Source organism: Somniosus microcephalus, chromosome 18, assembly GCF_052327205.1.
Source record: "Somniosus microcephalus isolate GS21.2 chromosome 18, FLI_Smic_1.0, whole genome shotgun sequence".
Taxonomy (NCBI): Eukaryota; Metazoa; Chordata; class Chondrichthyes; order Squaliformes; family Somniosidae; genus Somniosus; species Somniosus microcephalus.
Window position 1 is genome coordinate 7,836,195 of NC_141004.1, and position 15,361 is coordinate 7,851,555.

The window sequence follows — 15,361 nt, forward strand, 5'->3', positions numbered from 1 at the left end:
TATATTGTTTACACATTCAAAGGCATACAAATATGTAGGGTGTGTTAAACATAAACTGTGTTAGCTCTTGTGTATTTTGTAAGAAAAGGGACATCAGCTGACGGCTGATTCAGCTCCTTTATTGAATCTGATGGTTGTAATGGGGTGTAATCCAGGAGAAAGCGTGTGCAGTACTTGACATCACATTTTAAAGAGAAAATTCTGCCAACCTGATCTTTTTAATAAAAAAAAATCCAAATGGTAACACAGAACGATAACATCCTTGTTTTATTCCATCCATCCGGTTGATTTTTGGATATAATCCTTAGATTATCAGCTTGGCGGAGTTCTAGGCTTCCTGCCCAAAGCCTTTTCAGATGTTCAGCTCATGCACTGAAGTTAAACCCTAATGTTGCAGTAACGGCTATTACATATAACTTACAGCACAGCCGGTCTTTATGCTGTACACGAGTCTCCTCCCAATTGAAATGCAAGTTATTATTACTATGATAAGCTTATATACCAAAAATTTTAAGGCCTAGAAATTCAGTGGGCTGCGCCACCAGTTAGCGCCCAAAGAGGGCACTCAGTGGCTTTAGCGCCACTGGCCATACCTCCCGCGATATTTAGCGGGGCGCTAATGGCGGCGTTAGCCTGTAGCGCTGCGCCGCCACCGATGACGTCATCGGTGTGCGCAGCGTCCCGCTCCCGCCCCGATGACCATATTTGGTCGCGCCCGCCTCTTTAACGCCGGTCGCAAATCGCAACCGGTTCACAGGGCCTACCTGTGGCGGTAGTGGCGCTAGTTAAGGTGGAGGTGCGGGGCGGCCGCTTTTTCGGCGGCTGCCTGCCAGCACCTCCGTCCCCGGCCTCCGAAACCACCCCCCCCGCCCCCCGTGGCATTGCCGGCTGTTTCCCTAGAGCCCGGCACTTCTCCTTGGTGCCGGGCTCATTTGCCAGCACTCGTGAGCGGGGATCGCGCTGTTGCAGGCACCTCCCCCTTAACAGTGGGAGGAAGGCCTGCAGTACCGCAGCGTGCCGTGCCGCAGCGTGTGGCGCTGCGGCCCTTAGCGCGCCGATATTCAGGGTGAGCGCCCCAAGCGGGGCGTGGGGAGCCTCGAGTAGCGGCCCGCTTCCGTTTGGGGCGCAGAAACTGAATATCGGGATGGCGCAAGTGGCTCCGCTCGCAACGGTAATTCCGGCGCCCAGGCGAGCTTGGCGCCCAACTGAATTTTTAGCCCATAATGTTTTAAAAAAAAAAAAGATTTTTCCATTCTTTCTAATGTAATCAATTTTAATCTTTGTTTACCATAGCAATACAGTCATTAACCTAAAGGTGCTTCAGATTAACCGTATATATAGGTTGCGCTCACCTGGATGGTGGGCCTTAGTTACTTTAATAAGCCAGTAATCGCAATGCTATTAACACATACACTTGAACAAAAGTATTCAGAATAAATTGAGCAGAACATAAAGGGATATTTGAATTCATCTCAATTCTTTGTAGGTGTTGAATTTTCAAAATGCTTAATAAACTTTTAAGGGTGAGGTGTGGTCCTGATTCGGAATAGAGTGGATTAACTAAAGTTGTTGAACTGCATGCAAGTGCCGTTTCAATTAGAGACTGACGTGCAAAGCTTTCCGAACCGTGTCCTGCAGATTTCCTTGCGCTACCAGCCCATTGTGGTAGGCTCCACAGAGTCTGCTGCACACACTATTGTGTGTCTTTCCAATCAACGGGCAGTGATTGCAGCAAGAGTTCCGGGGGGCACAGGGAGCTTTTTTTGGCTGGGAGTTTCTTTTCTGATGTATGGGGTGGCTTAATAAGTTAGACATTACATGCTCTCCACACACCTCTGGGGGTTTCTGGCTGGACATATTCTCAAACACGTACTTTTTTTATGCAACACACCCCAGCTCAAAACTGTTCAATATACTAATTGACAAACTGTAGCGTGTAACCTTCTGATTTAAAATTCCTGAGTCCTTGGGACTCAAAGATGTGGTTAATTGAGCAGACCACCTGACTTCTGGAGGGATAGACCCATTTCTAGTAGCTAGGAGTCTTCCTACTTGGCACCAGATAATCCTGCAATCCAGTGTCGGCCGTGGCTCAGTGGATAGCGCTCTCGGCTCTGAATCAGAAGGTTGCGGGTTCAAGTCCCACTCCAGACACTTGAGCACAAAAATCTAGGCTGACACTCCAGTGCAGTGCTGAGGGAGTGCTGCACTGTCGGAGGTGCCACCTATCGGATAAGACATTAAACCGAGGCCCCGTTTACTCTCTCGGGTGGACATAAAAGATCCCATGGCACTATTTTGAAGAAGAGCAGGAGAGTTATCCCCGTTGGCCTAGGCCAATATTTATCCCTCAATCAACATCACTAGATGATCCGGTCATTATCACATTGCTGTTTGTGGGAGCTTGCTGTGTGCAAATTAGCTGCCGCGTTTCCTACATTACAACAGTGACTACACTTCAAAAAGTACTTCATTGGCTGTAAAACACTTTGGGACGTCCTGAGGTCGTGAAACGTGCTGGAGAAGTGCAAGACTTGCTTTCAGTGCCTTAATGGATATGGTGGTCCTTGCTGGACAAGCAGTGGGAAGCTGTAATTGTTCCGCAGGTATACTGTGCAAGCTTAGCTGCTGAATCTCCAGCAGTGCCCCTGTGCACACTTGGGGGGGTCCCATGCCTTGGCTGTGCCATCCTGCACTTCCGCTTTGTGGGCCTGCATAAATGTGTTCCTCCGGGGAGCGTGTGTGCGGTCCACATCGGGCAAACGGAAACCCTGCCTGCGTGAATTTGAATAGCATGGTTTGAAAGCTCTTGAGCATGTTGAAGGAATTTTGTGCTTGCCAGGCGCCCGGCTGACTTAACAAGTTAAGTGTAATGTGAGGCATGTTAAAACCTGTCTGAACTTTTAATATTGCGAATTGCAGCCATGGTGCAGATGACGCGTGGGATTTATGCTGGAGTTGCTGCTTTTTAAATTCATTATTATTGATTTTTTTTTAAAGTAAGACACACACTTGCATTGCAGAAACCATTTGGGAGCATTTTCATTGCCCTGGCTAGTCCCAATGAATTACTGTACGGTACAGCAGTCTCTAGACTTGTGTTTGAGATTCGAGGATGTTTGTTTATAGTGATAGCATCAATTTGTATCGGGCTTTTTGATTGAGGAAAATGCATTGCTCTGGGGTTTATTTGTTGTTGTATCCCCCGTGTCTGCAGATTGTTGCAGTGAGCTGTGACAGACATGGGAAAAGTGTACTACAGGAAGCTATAATTGTTATAATGGACATGTTAGCCAAACAGACCATGGTGCTCTTTTACCAAGGGCATCTGTGCCTATACTTTGTTTAAATGGTGTGTTTTTGCACTCATTAAGACAAAGAAAGGCCAGAGTTGGGCAACGTTCCCGCTAAGCTGCGTGGCCGCGCAGCGGTCTGGAGGTCCCGCGCAGGCCGCTCACTTGGTTTTACATGGAAGAAACCGTGCATGCGTGAACATTTGAATGGGCCGCTCGGCCAGTTAAAGGGACCATGCATGAAAAAAATTAGAGGGAACATTGGTGCTAGGGCATTGCACCAGTCTCCGCCACACACGTGCTGAGTGAAATAGAAACATAGAAGATAGGAGTAGGCCATTCGGCCCTTCGCGCCTGCTCCGCCATTCAATGAGATCATGGCTGATCATCCAAATTCAGTACCCTGTCCCTGCCTTCTCCCCATATCCCTTTATCCCTTTAGCCTTAAGAAACATATCCAACTCTTTCTTGAATATATTTAATGAACTGGCCTCCACCGCCCTCTGTGGCAGAGAATTCCAGAGGTTCACCACTCTCTGGGTGAAGAAATTCCTCCTCATTTCTGTCCTAAATGGCTTACCCCTTATCCTTTGACTATGACCCCTGGTTCTGGACTCCCCGGCCATCAGAAACATCCTTTCTGCATCTAGTCTGTCCAGACCTGACAGAATTTTATAGGTTTCGATGAGATCCCCTCTCAATCTTCTAAACTCCAGTGAGTATAAGCCCAATCGACACAATCTCTCCTCGTACGTCATTCCTGCCATCCCAGCTATCAGCCTGGTGAATCTTCACTGCACTCCCTCCATGGCAAGAATGTCCTTCCTCAGGTAAGGTGACCAAAACTGCACACAATACTCAAGGTGTGGTCTCACCAAGGCCCTGTACAACTGCAGCAAGACATCCTTGTTCTTGTACTCGAACCCTCTTGCTACGAAGGCCAACGTACCATTTGCCTTCTTAACCGCCTGCTGCACCTGCATGCTTACCTTCAGCGACTGGTGCACAATAACACCCAGGTCTCTTTGCACTTCCCCTTCTCCCAATCTATTACCATTCAAATAATAATCTGCCTTCCTGTTTTTGCCACCAAAGTGGATAACCTCACATTTATCCACATTATAGTGCATTTGCCATGTTTCTGCCCAATCACCCAACCTGTCCAAATCGTACTGGAGTTTCACGACATCCTCCTCACAGCTTACCCTCCCACCCAGCTTTGTGTCGTCTGCAAATTTGGAGATATTACATCCAATTCCCTCGTCCAGATCATTAATATATATTGTGAACAGCTGGGGTCCTAGGACCGATCCTTGCGGTACCCCACTAGTCACTGCCTGCCACTCGGAAAACGACCCGTTTATTCCAACTCTTTGCTTTCTGTCCGCCAACCAGTTCTCTATCCAAGTGAATACCTTGCCCCCAATCCCTTGTGCCTTAATTTTGCACGCTAATCTCTTATGTGGGACCTTATCGAAAGCCTTCTGAAAGTCCAAATACACCACATCCACTGGTTCTCCCTTATCTATTTTACCAGTTACATCCTCAAAATTCCAGTAGATTAGTCAAGCATGATTTACCTTTTGTAAATCCATGTTGACTTTGTCCGATCCTGTCGCTGCTTTCCAAGTGCTCTGCTATTACATCTTTTATAATAGACTCTAGCATTTTCCCCACTACTGATGTCAGGCTTACCGGTCTATAATTCCCCGCTTTTTCTCCACCACCTTTTTTGAATAGTGGGGTAACATTAGCTACCCTCCAATCCATGGGTACTGTTCCAGAGTCTATCGAGTTCTGGAAGATGACCAGCAATGCATCTTCTATCTCTAGGGCCACTTCCTTAAGTACCCTGGGATGTAGACCATCAGTCCCTGGGGATTTATCGGCCTTCAGTCCCATCAATTTTCCTAACACCATTTCCCTACAGATACTGATTTCTTTCAGTTCCTCCCTCTCATTAGACCTTATGTTCCCCGGCATCTCTGGGAGGTTATTTGTGTCCTCCTTTGTGAAGACAGAACCAAAGTATGTATTTAGTTGGTGTGCCCTTTCCTTGTTTCCCATTATAAATTCCCCTGATTCTGACTGTAAGGGACCTACGCTTGACTTCACCAATCTTTTTCTCTTCACATATCTATAAAAGCTTTTACAGTCAGTTTTTATGTTCCCTTTTACAGTCAGTTTTTATGTTCCTTGCTAGCTTACTCTCATATTCTATTTTCCCTTTCTTAATTAATCCCTTTGTCCTCCTTTGTTGACTCCTAAACTGCTCCCAATCCTCAGGATTATTGCTTTTTCTAGCCAATTTATATGTCCTCTCCTTGGATCTTATGCTATCCCTAATTTCCCTTGTTAGCCACGGTTGAGTCACCTTTTTTGTTTTATTTTTATGCCAAACTGGGATGAACACATTCTGTAGCTCATCCGTTTGGTCTTTGAATGTTTGCCATTGCCTATCCACCGTCAAACCTTTGAGTGCCATTCCCCAATCAATCCTACCCAACTCGCTCCTCAGACCATCGTAGTTTCCTTTATTTAAATTCAGGACCCTAGTCTCTGAGTCAAATACTTCATTCTCCATCTTAATGAAGAATTCGATCATATTATGATCGCTCCGACCCAAGGGGCCTCGTACAACAAGATTGCTAATTAATCCTTTCTCGTTACATAATACCCAGTCTAAGCTGGCCTGATCTCTGGTTGGTTCCTCGACATATTGGTCCAGGAAGCCATCCCGTAAACACTCCAGGAATTCCTCCTCCACAGTATTGTTACTAATTTGGTTGGCCCAATCTATATGTAGATTAAAGTCACCCATAAAGACACCCATGTGGCTGGTCTGTCCTGTGTGTCACCTGCGATATTTTCACCTCCTGCTACAGCAATCCTTGTGGCTTCCTTGAGATTGCTAATTTATGCTGGTTTAATAGCTGTCACTCTAGCCCACGAGAAGCAGGATTGATACTGTCCCAGATTAATTTCACATAGGATACTTTCTAACAGAGAGCAGATATCCATCCCATCAATGTGGGCTAGATTCAAAGCCATATTCCATTAGTGAAAGCACATTATGCTACCCCACTATATCATCCAGTCTCCAGATGAATGATTGTTTTAAAAAAAGCACATATCTTAACCAATAAGTGAAACTAATGAATACCTGTCCTTTAACAGCACAGTTTCCAGTCATCCAATATCTAATGTAAACTTACTATTTTGTCTGTTTTTGGTTCGAGGTGTTATGGCTACAGATGCAGACTTGGCCTAGCAGGAAGATTCCTTGATAGTCAACCTCTGTTAAACTGGAGAGGCGTGAAGTGCTAAGACCTACAGATATCTTAAATAATAAAGCCTATGTTTATGTTTTGAAATAGAGTATGAGTATTTGACTGCCAAAAATCTGTTGTTTTTATAACATATCTATATAAATATATTTATATATAAATATGTAACTTATTTTCAGACATTTGAACAATAACCAAATAATCCTCCTCGAGCCCGGCTGTTTTGATAACCTGTCCAGCACCTTGCTCGTCCTCAAACTGAACAGGAATAAAATTGCTGTCATTCAGCCCAAGAGCTTCCGGTTGCCTCAGCTTCAGTACTTGTAAGTGATTGTGTTCCTTTTACAGTTCAAAGCGCAGACACGCATCTAGTTGGTTTTTGAGTGATAAAAGCACTGCTAATGTTACAGGTTTAAAGGAGGCAGAGGCTGGAACGCTGATGGCAGAGCCTTGAGATTTATACTGACTTGCTTAAATGCAAGTTGGCTAGATTGGTGGCAGGACCAAGCCTGTCTATTATAAACAAAATGCTGGAAACACTCCGCATTGTCGGGCAGCATCGGTGGAGAGAGAAACAGAGTTAGCGTTTCGGGTCGATGACCGTTCTGATGATAGGTCATCGACCTGACGACATTAACTCTGTTTCTCTCTCCACAGATGCTGCCTGACCTGCCGAGTGTTTCCAGCATTTTCTGGTTTTGTTGCAGATTTCTAGCATCCGCAGTATTTCGCTTCTGTCTGAACGCAGGAAGTGCTATAACCTTGAGGATGGATACCCTGTGTCTTCTAAAGGCTCCCTTTGGCACTTCAATTTCTAGTTGGGAGATCCTATTTTGAGAGCATGACCTCCGTGAGCCCCTCTCGCGCTTTTGTACTCTTGCATCAGGAGCCGCTCCTTGGGCACGATGGATAATGCAGAGACTCTGAGATCAAACGCTTGGTTTAACTTGACTGAAGCCCGCGAACTTCAACTGAAATAAGCAGCACACTCTCATGGGTTTGCAATGCTGTTTTGTCTCACTTGCACTACGGGGTACAGCCAAAGGAGGAAGTGCTGCGTGTGCTCCTGTAGTGTAGTCTGGGGCTACTGACTGCAAAAAAATAATGATCTCTCCTTGCATTTTTAAGCAGCGAAGAATGTTACATTTGGATCACATCGAAAGGGAAGTGTTGACGGATTTATTTCACGTGGAAGGCAGTCAGACTGGTAATTGTCCTGACGCCTCCAGATGTGAAATCTTCATCGCGGGCACAACACTTTGTCTCCCCTCAGTAAATTATAACTGTATCAAGAAAACTTATTGGAGTGTGTAGATCTGCATCAGCACTTGCCCTTGAAGTTGTCTCTGATCCTCCTGATAGACGTCTAATAGTAAAGCTCTTTAGTAAATGAAGCCCTCTTTGCACACAACGTGAACTGTGACCCTTTTGGCTTGGACAGCATGAATCAGGCCTGTCTCTAAGTGCAGCTTTCTTAAATTGGAAAACCTTGCCACAAGTGGCGTTTTTGTCCCAGTTCAGCTGTGTTTAAGAAAACAACTCTTGAGTAAGTGGAAAAACAAACAGCTGAACTTGGGTAGGATTTAATTTACTGAATACAGGGTTTGTCAGCACCCATCCCTGGAGGGGAGGGGGGGGTCATACACTGTTACCAATGTTTACCTCTGTTTTATCGGTTTCTGCTCCAAGATGGTATGAGTATGTAGAAACAACATTGCAACTTTGAACGTGTAGAAATTTCTTCTAAAAGTAAGTGTGTGGATTCTATTGCAGCACACATTCACTCTCATCACTCGCCAATCTGACGGGGTTTTTTTTAAAAATTACTCCTCAACTTTGGTCCTTTTTAAGAACGAAAGTTTAACCACCATGTGGGTTTACTTTGCATTTTATGTTTAAACAGGGAGCTAAAACGCAACAGAATCCGGGTTATCGAGAGCCTGACGTTTCACGGCCTCGATTCGCTGAAGTCGTTGAAACTGCAGCATAATGGGATCTGCGAACTCAAGGACGGAGCCTTCTGGGGGCTGAATGAAATCGAGGAGCTGTGAGTCCTTTGTTTTGGTGGCTATTCAGGAGTAATTGGATCTTGTCCAGCCGTTGTCCAAGTGGTAATTGAAGTGCTGGTGTTTGGAGTATTTAATCGAAATGTCATTGTTAAAGCACTGGTAGAAATGTATCAACCTGCTGTCCTGCGGACGGGGCAATGGCTATCCTATTATAGGGTGCCAGCCATAACTCAGTGGGTAGCACCCTCGCCTCGACGTCAGAGGTTGTGGGTTCAAGTCCCTGTCCGCAGACTTGAGCACAAAAATCTAGGCTGACCTCCAGTGCAGTACTGAGGGAGTGCCGCACTGTCAGGAGTGCCGTCTTTCGGATGAGACGTTAAACCGAGGCCCCTCAGGTGGACGTAAAAGATCCCATGGCACGACTAGAAGAGCAGGGGAGTTCTCCCCGGTGTCCTGGGCCAATATTTATTCTTCAATCAACATGACTAAAACAGATTATCTGATCATTATCACATTGCTGTTTGTGGGAGCTTGCTGTGTGCAAATTGTCTGCCATGTTTCCTACATTACAACGGTGACTACACTTCAGAAAGTACTTAATTGGCTGTAAAGCGCGTTGGGACGTCCTGAGGTCGTGAAAGGCGCTATATAAATGCAAGTCTTTCTTTATCTGTGTAAAGTCATCTGGAGAAGCCGCACATTTAATGGCACATGGCTTTACATCATTGACCCTGAAGTCTCCGAGTCTGAGCCATGCAGTCTTTGCTGAGAGAGCTCAATCTGGGTAGTGCTAGGGTGCTATAATTGACCTGAAAGGACCTGGGCTAGGGAAGGGTAAAACCAATCAGCTGACCTCCAGTAGGTTCACTTGTGGTGGGGGGTGGGGTCACCAAGGTGTTCCCCACAAGGTTAAATAGTCTTCCAGCATTTACTATTGAGACTCAAAAATGAACATGAGGTCTGCAGAATTAAGCCACAGTGAAGGAATCAACCTCTTAAGGGAGAGAAACCTCACTCCCCCCCTTCCCCCCCCCCCCAAAAATCATTAACTCTGATTTTTGTGGGTCCATTTCATATATGAAAAGTCAACAAAGCTTTAACTTGTACCCTGTGACAGCGTAACTCACAGCAGCTTTGTCGTCTCATGTAGTCTAGTGTAAAATGGCTGAATGTAATTCTCCTGTTGTCTAATACCTTTTGAATCTAAAATGGGCACAAAGCAGCCTTGCCTAGCTGAGGAGTGGGACCTTAAATCCGCTCCGTGTTACAGTGTAGTGCACTCCTTGTTCCAGTTGCACTGTGTAGAGTTATGTCTCGTCTGCCCAGTAAGCAAATGTTTTGGGTAATTTTTAGGAATCTTTTGTAGAAATGACAACCTTATTTGAACAAACTGGATCTCGAGTTACTATCTGAGCAGAAATAAACTTGATGGTCAGTTCTATTTTGGGACCCGCTCAGGAGAGCTGGTCTCCTTTTGACTTTTTGTTGCTAAAAATATTGGTATACGTAGTGGCGGCGAGGAAATGTTCGGGAAAACCAAACTGATGTTTCTTTTCTCTGTTGTAGGGCCTTGAAGCATAATAACTTGACCGACGTGACCAAGGGCTGGCTGTACGGCCTCAAACTGCTGCAGCAGCTCCACCTGAGCCGGAATGCCATCACCAGGATCAGTGCTGATGCCTGGGAGTTCTGCCAGAAACTGACTGAGCTGTGAGTTTGTTTTGTTTTTTCCTGCGCTCCTCCAGTTCTGGCCTCTTGAGCATCCCCGATTTTCATCGCTCCACCATTGGTGGTCGTGCCTTCAGCTGCCTAGGGCCTAAGCTCTGGAATTTGCTCCATAAACCTCTCCACCTCTCTCTCCTCCTTTAAGATGCTCGTTAAAACTGACCTCTTTGACCAAGCTTTTGGTCACCTGTCCTAATATCTCCTTATGTGGCTCGGTGTCAAAGTTTGAGTGATAATCACTCCTGTGAAGCACCGTGGGACGTTTTACTGCGTTGAAGGTGCTATATAAACACAAGCTGTTGCATAGTTTGTGAAAAGATAATCCCTATACTCCAGGACTGACTCCTTAACAAAGGGGATAACGGCCAAAACAATAAAGATCTGGGACCAGTGCTCGCTCTTCGCCCCACTGGTGTGTTTGTTAGCGCTAGTTACTTAATGCAGGAGTCACAGATTTAAAGTAATTTAATTGTGGGTAGAGGAAATGTTTATTGTGACGTAGAACTGGCCTGTGCGGTTGTGCTATGTTCTAACTGGAGGCGTGCGTTTTTGCATCTCTAATATAGACTACCACACGATCTAGCACCTCCTGTCCTCCATCACTCTATTGTCCATAATCGCCCCATGCCTAGAATGTGGCTCGGGGTTTAATCCACAATAGGAGTGTTTCTTCGAGCCTCCAGTTTAAGTAAGAAAGCACCAGTGGTTGCCGTTCCATCCTTTGACTGCTTCCTCTGCGTTTATATACCAAGCCGGTTTTGTGTGAAAGTCGATCACCTGCCGCCTATCGTGCATTAGAACAGACCAGAAGGATTCGACTGCAATAAAAACTCTCTCTGCCAAGTGTGGCCCCAGCACTGAAACGTAGAACAAGGTTTTGTTATTTTAGTACTCTGCGGAGGTGAAATAAAGAAAGTCTTGGAGCTCATCTAATCTCTGCTCATCAGTGTGAACGAAACATTAGCTGCTTTCTTTGAAAATGTAGAACTTGTAATGGATACGTTGGGATACGGTGTATTACTGTATCCAGATTCTATTGGTCAAGGAGTTACTGTAAATGGGATGGGAGAGCTGTATTACAATGATGACTTACGCAGGAGTTTCTATCTCATTTATTTCAGAGACATGACCTATAATCAGATGACTCGTTTAGACGAGTCTACATTCGTGGGCTTGAATTTGCTCGAGAGTTTGTACATGGGAGACAACCGAGTGAGTTATATTGCTGACGGAGTCTTTACCGGCTTGTCTAACCTGCTGACGCTGTAAGTATGCAGAATAAACGGCATTGTACAGTAAAATCGGACAACCAGACCGCTTAACAAAGGGATCAGAAGTGAGTCATTTACACCCCGCCCCATAAACCGATCTTCATACACTGTACTAACCGAGCTGTATCTGTGAGCCTGCCAGTGAACGTCATGCAGGTCTCATCCTGCAGTAGGACTGGAAATCAGTGCTGGGAGGGGGGGGGAATGCTGGGGAGAAGGATTAGAGGGGTGTTGAGATCCTTTTTCATCCAAAGGGTGGTGAGGGTCTGGAACTCACTGCCTGAAAGGGTGGGAGAGGCAGGAACCCTCATCACATTTAAAAAGTACTTGGATATGCACTTGAAGTGCCGTAACCTACAGGGCTACAGACCAAGAGCTGGAAAGTGGGATTAGGCTGGAGAGCTCTTTTTCGGCCGGCACAGACACGATGGGCCGAATGGCCTCCTTCTGTGTTTAAATTTCTATGATTCTATGACAGGTAGCTGATGAGTCGCATGTCCTCCATCTCAAAGCCACTATCCCCCATGGTATTGGGCAGTAAAGCTGTACTTTGCACTTTTTGATGCACACATTGGAGGTCATTTGTGAAGTGTGAGTTTGTTAACAAAACACGAGAGGTATCCATTGTGATGAAGTCCTACATCTGTTATAGCATGCATTTAGTTCACCATCTGATGCGTATTACATAGGATATACAGCACAGAAACAGGCCATTCGGCCCAACCAGTCCGTGCCGGCGTTTATGCTCCACTCGAGCCTCCTCCCGTCTTTCCTCATCTAACTCTATCGGCATAACCCTCTATTCCCGTCTCCCTCATATGCTTATCTAACCGTCCCTTAAATGCATCTATCCTATTCGCTTCAACCACTCCCTGTGGTAGTGAGTTCCACATTCTCGCCACTCTCTGGGTAAAGAAGTTTCTTCTGAATTCCCTATTGGATTTCTTGGTGACGATCTTATATTGACGGCCTCTAGTTATGCTCTTCCCCACAAGTGGAAACATTCTCTCTGTATCCACTCTATCAAAACCTTTCATAATTTTAAAGACCTCTATTAGGTCACCCCTCAGCCTTTTTTCAAGAGAAAAGAGACCCAGCCTGTTCTTCCTTTCCTGATAGGTATACCCTCGCATTTCTGGTATCATCCTCGAAAGTCTTCTCTGCACCCTCTCCAGTGCCTCTATATCCTTTTTATAGTATAGTGACCAGAATTGTACACAGTACGCCAAGTGTGGTCTAACCAAGGTTCGATACAAGTTTAGCATAACTACTTTTCAATTCGATCAGTCTATAAATAAACCCCAGTGCTTGGTTTGCTTTTTAATGGCCTTGTTAACCTGTGCTGCTACTTTGAGATTTGTGTATTTGTACCCCGAGATCCCTTTGCTCCTGTACCCGACGCAGACTCGCACCCTCCAAGTAATATGTGACGTCCTACCAAAATATAATAGCTCACATTTATCTGTGTTGAAATTAATTTGCCAATTATATGCTCATTCTGCAAGATTAATAATGTCTTCCTGTAATATGTTGCAGTCCTGCTCAGTATTGAGTATCTCTCTTCCCCCCCACCACCCCCCCCTGCAATTTGGTGTCATCCGCAAATTTAGAAGTTGTGTTTTTGATTCCAAAGTCTAAATCATTAATGTAAATTGTGACCAGCAGTGGTCCCAGCACTGATCTTTGTGGAACACCACTACCCACCTTCTGCCACCCTTTACCCCATCTCTCTGCTTTCTGTCTTGAAGCCAGCTAGCTATCCATTCTGCTACCTGTCCCCTGACTCCACATTTTTCAGTTGTGCTTCTATTATGGTGAAAGCTGAAAGAGTTGGCAAGTCCATAGATACTAAAAAGTGTACAGCGGCACTCATTAGTTCCCACCCATCTTACGGAGCCAACTGTACAGGAAGGTGTTTAAAAATGGAGGAAGTGGAAATTGGTGCAGAGTTGCACAAAGGATTAAGTTAGCAGGCAGCAGATTTAACTCTGGCTCTATCTTTTGCTGTTTCACTCTGCAGTGCCTGTTAACATATTGTAAATGAATCCTCCCCTCTTTTCTCATATAATAGAAGTTTACGCCACAGAACGAGGCCATTCGGCCCATCATGTCTGTGCCGGCTGAAAATCCAGCCTAATCCCACTTTCCAGCTCTTGGTCCGTAGCCCTGGAGGTTACAGCACTCTTTAAATGTGATGAGGGTTTCTGCCTCAAGCAGTGAGTTTCAGACCCTCTGGGTGAAAGCATTTCTCCTCAACTCCCCTCTAATCCTTCTACCAATTACTTTAAATCTGTGCCCCCTGGTTATTGACCCCTCTGTTAAGGGAAATCGGTCCTTCCTATCCACTCTATCTCGGCCCCTCATCATTTTATACACCTCATTCAAGTCTCCCCCTCAGCCTCCTCTGTTCCAAAGAAAACAACCCCAGCCGATCCAATCTTTCCTCCTAGCAACATCCTTGTAAATCTCTGACTCTCCCCCCCCCCCCCCCGCCGTCAGACTCCACTGTGTTGAATTGCTCGACTGAGCTGATGTGCAAAAGCCCCACAATAAACTGACGGGGATGAAGTAACATGGGATTCTCTGTCCTTCGTGTAACCTGTTAGTAGTGAAGTGGTCGCAGCTGATCTGCTTTGGTTCAATGTAGCATAAAACAGAAGAGTGAATTAAATAGTATTGTTGGGTCCTGAGGGGGAGGCGTGTAAAAAGAACTAACTGTCGAGCAGCTTCAGTTCAGGGTCACCGCGTGTATTCACGTTCCAGGGCATTACTGATTAGCGAGGCTCCAGCTATTTGTACCTGTCCAGCTGTGAGGAAATAGGAGAACTAACTGATCAGGGCAAGGGCGAAAGGGTGGAATGAATTTCTTTAGTCAAAGTGAAGTCAGAATAAATACTTGATGTAACTGTTTTAATTCTGTTTAAACATCTGGGTGAGTTCTACGTGCTCTGGGTATACTTTAGTGCTCACTGTGGTAAGGATTTGAAAGCTTGTGCTGATGTCTTTGCTCCTCTAAGACTTATTAATCTGTGGTCATGACTTGCACAGGACGCCACAAGGTGATGGGGCACAGGTCAGCGGCAACGCATGGCCGCGCATCAATCGGGAGGTCCCGCGCAGGTCGCTCACAAGCTATTGCCGCTGGAAGATGCTGCGCCGCAAATCTAAAGGGACCGCACACCTGGGGGGGGCGGAGGGGGGGGAAATCATAAGGAACATTGGTCAGCGGCCACAGTTCCTAATACGAGGGGGTTCTCTTAAGGCATGAGGTGTTTCCCAGGTTGAGGGAGGGGAAAATGTACGGGCGTGTCGGTTTGGAAATTAGTTTGTCACATTTGCAGAGTGCCATTGGCAAATGGCCAAGAGTGGATTACCCACTTGCTGAGGGATCTTATACATAACGTTTACAGAATAGGACCGAGAAATTTAAAACTGAAATGAAAATAATGCACACACTGCAATGTATCCAAACTGGAAGTCACCAATCCCACCTAGATCAGACTGTAGGACAGTCTAAGATGATACTATACGTACACCTCCACCCATGTATCAAAGTCTCCTCCAAGTTCCAGAGAGAATTTTATCAGACAGTGCGCAGGAACGAACTGTTTCACTGGGAGTTTGTTGCAATGCAAGCATCTTAAAAGCTAACATTCACTACACTTTCTGCAGTTGTTCTCTGGCACCTCATCACGCTTGCAATGATGACCTGTCTTTTGGAGCAAATATAATTTTTTTTAATATCCCTTGTTTACATCTTGCAAGAAAAGGCTTTA

At 45.5% G+C, this 15,361-nt stretch overlaps 1 protein-coding gene across 1 annotated transcript in view; it reads left to right on the top strand.

Moving 5' to 3' along the window:
- LOC147105002 (leucine-rich repeats and immunoglobulin-like domains protein 2) overlaps positions 1-15,361 on the top strand; it is a 121,334-nt gene that overhangs the window by 70,747 nt on the left and 35,226 nt on the right. Inside the window, exons 5-8 of the mRNA XM_086011002.1 lie at positions 6,760-6,903; positions 8,484-8,627; positions 10,156-10,299; positions 11,436-11,579. Coding sequence (XP_085867128.1) covers positions 6,760-6,903; positions 8,484-8,627; positions 10,156-10,299; positions 11,436-11,579 — 576 coding nt within the window. The remainder of the gene's footprint in view (positions 1-6,759; positions 6,904-8,483; positions 8,628-10,155; positions 10,300-11,435; positions 11,580-15,361) is intronic.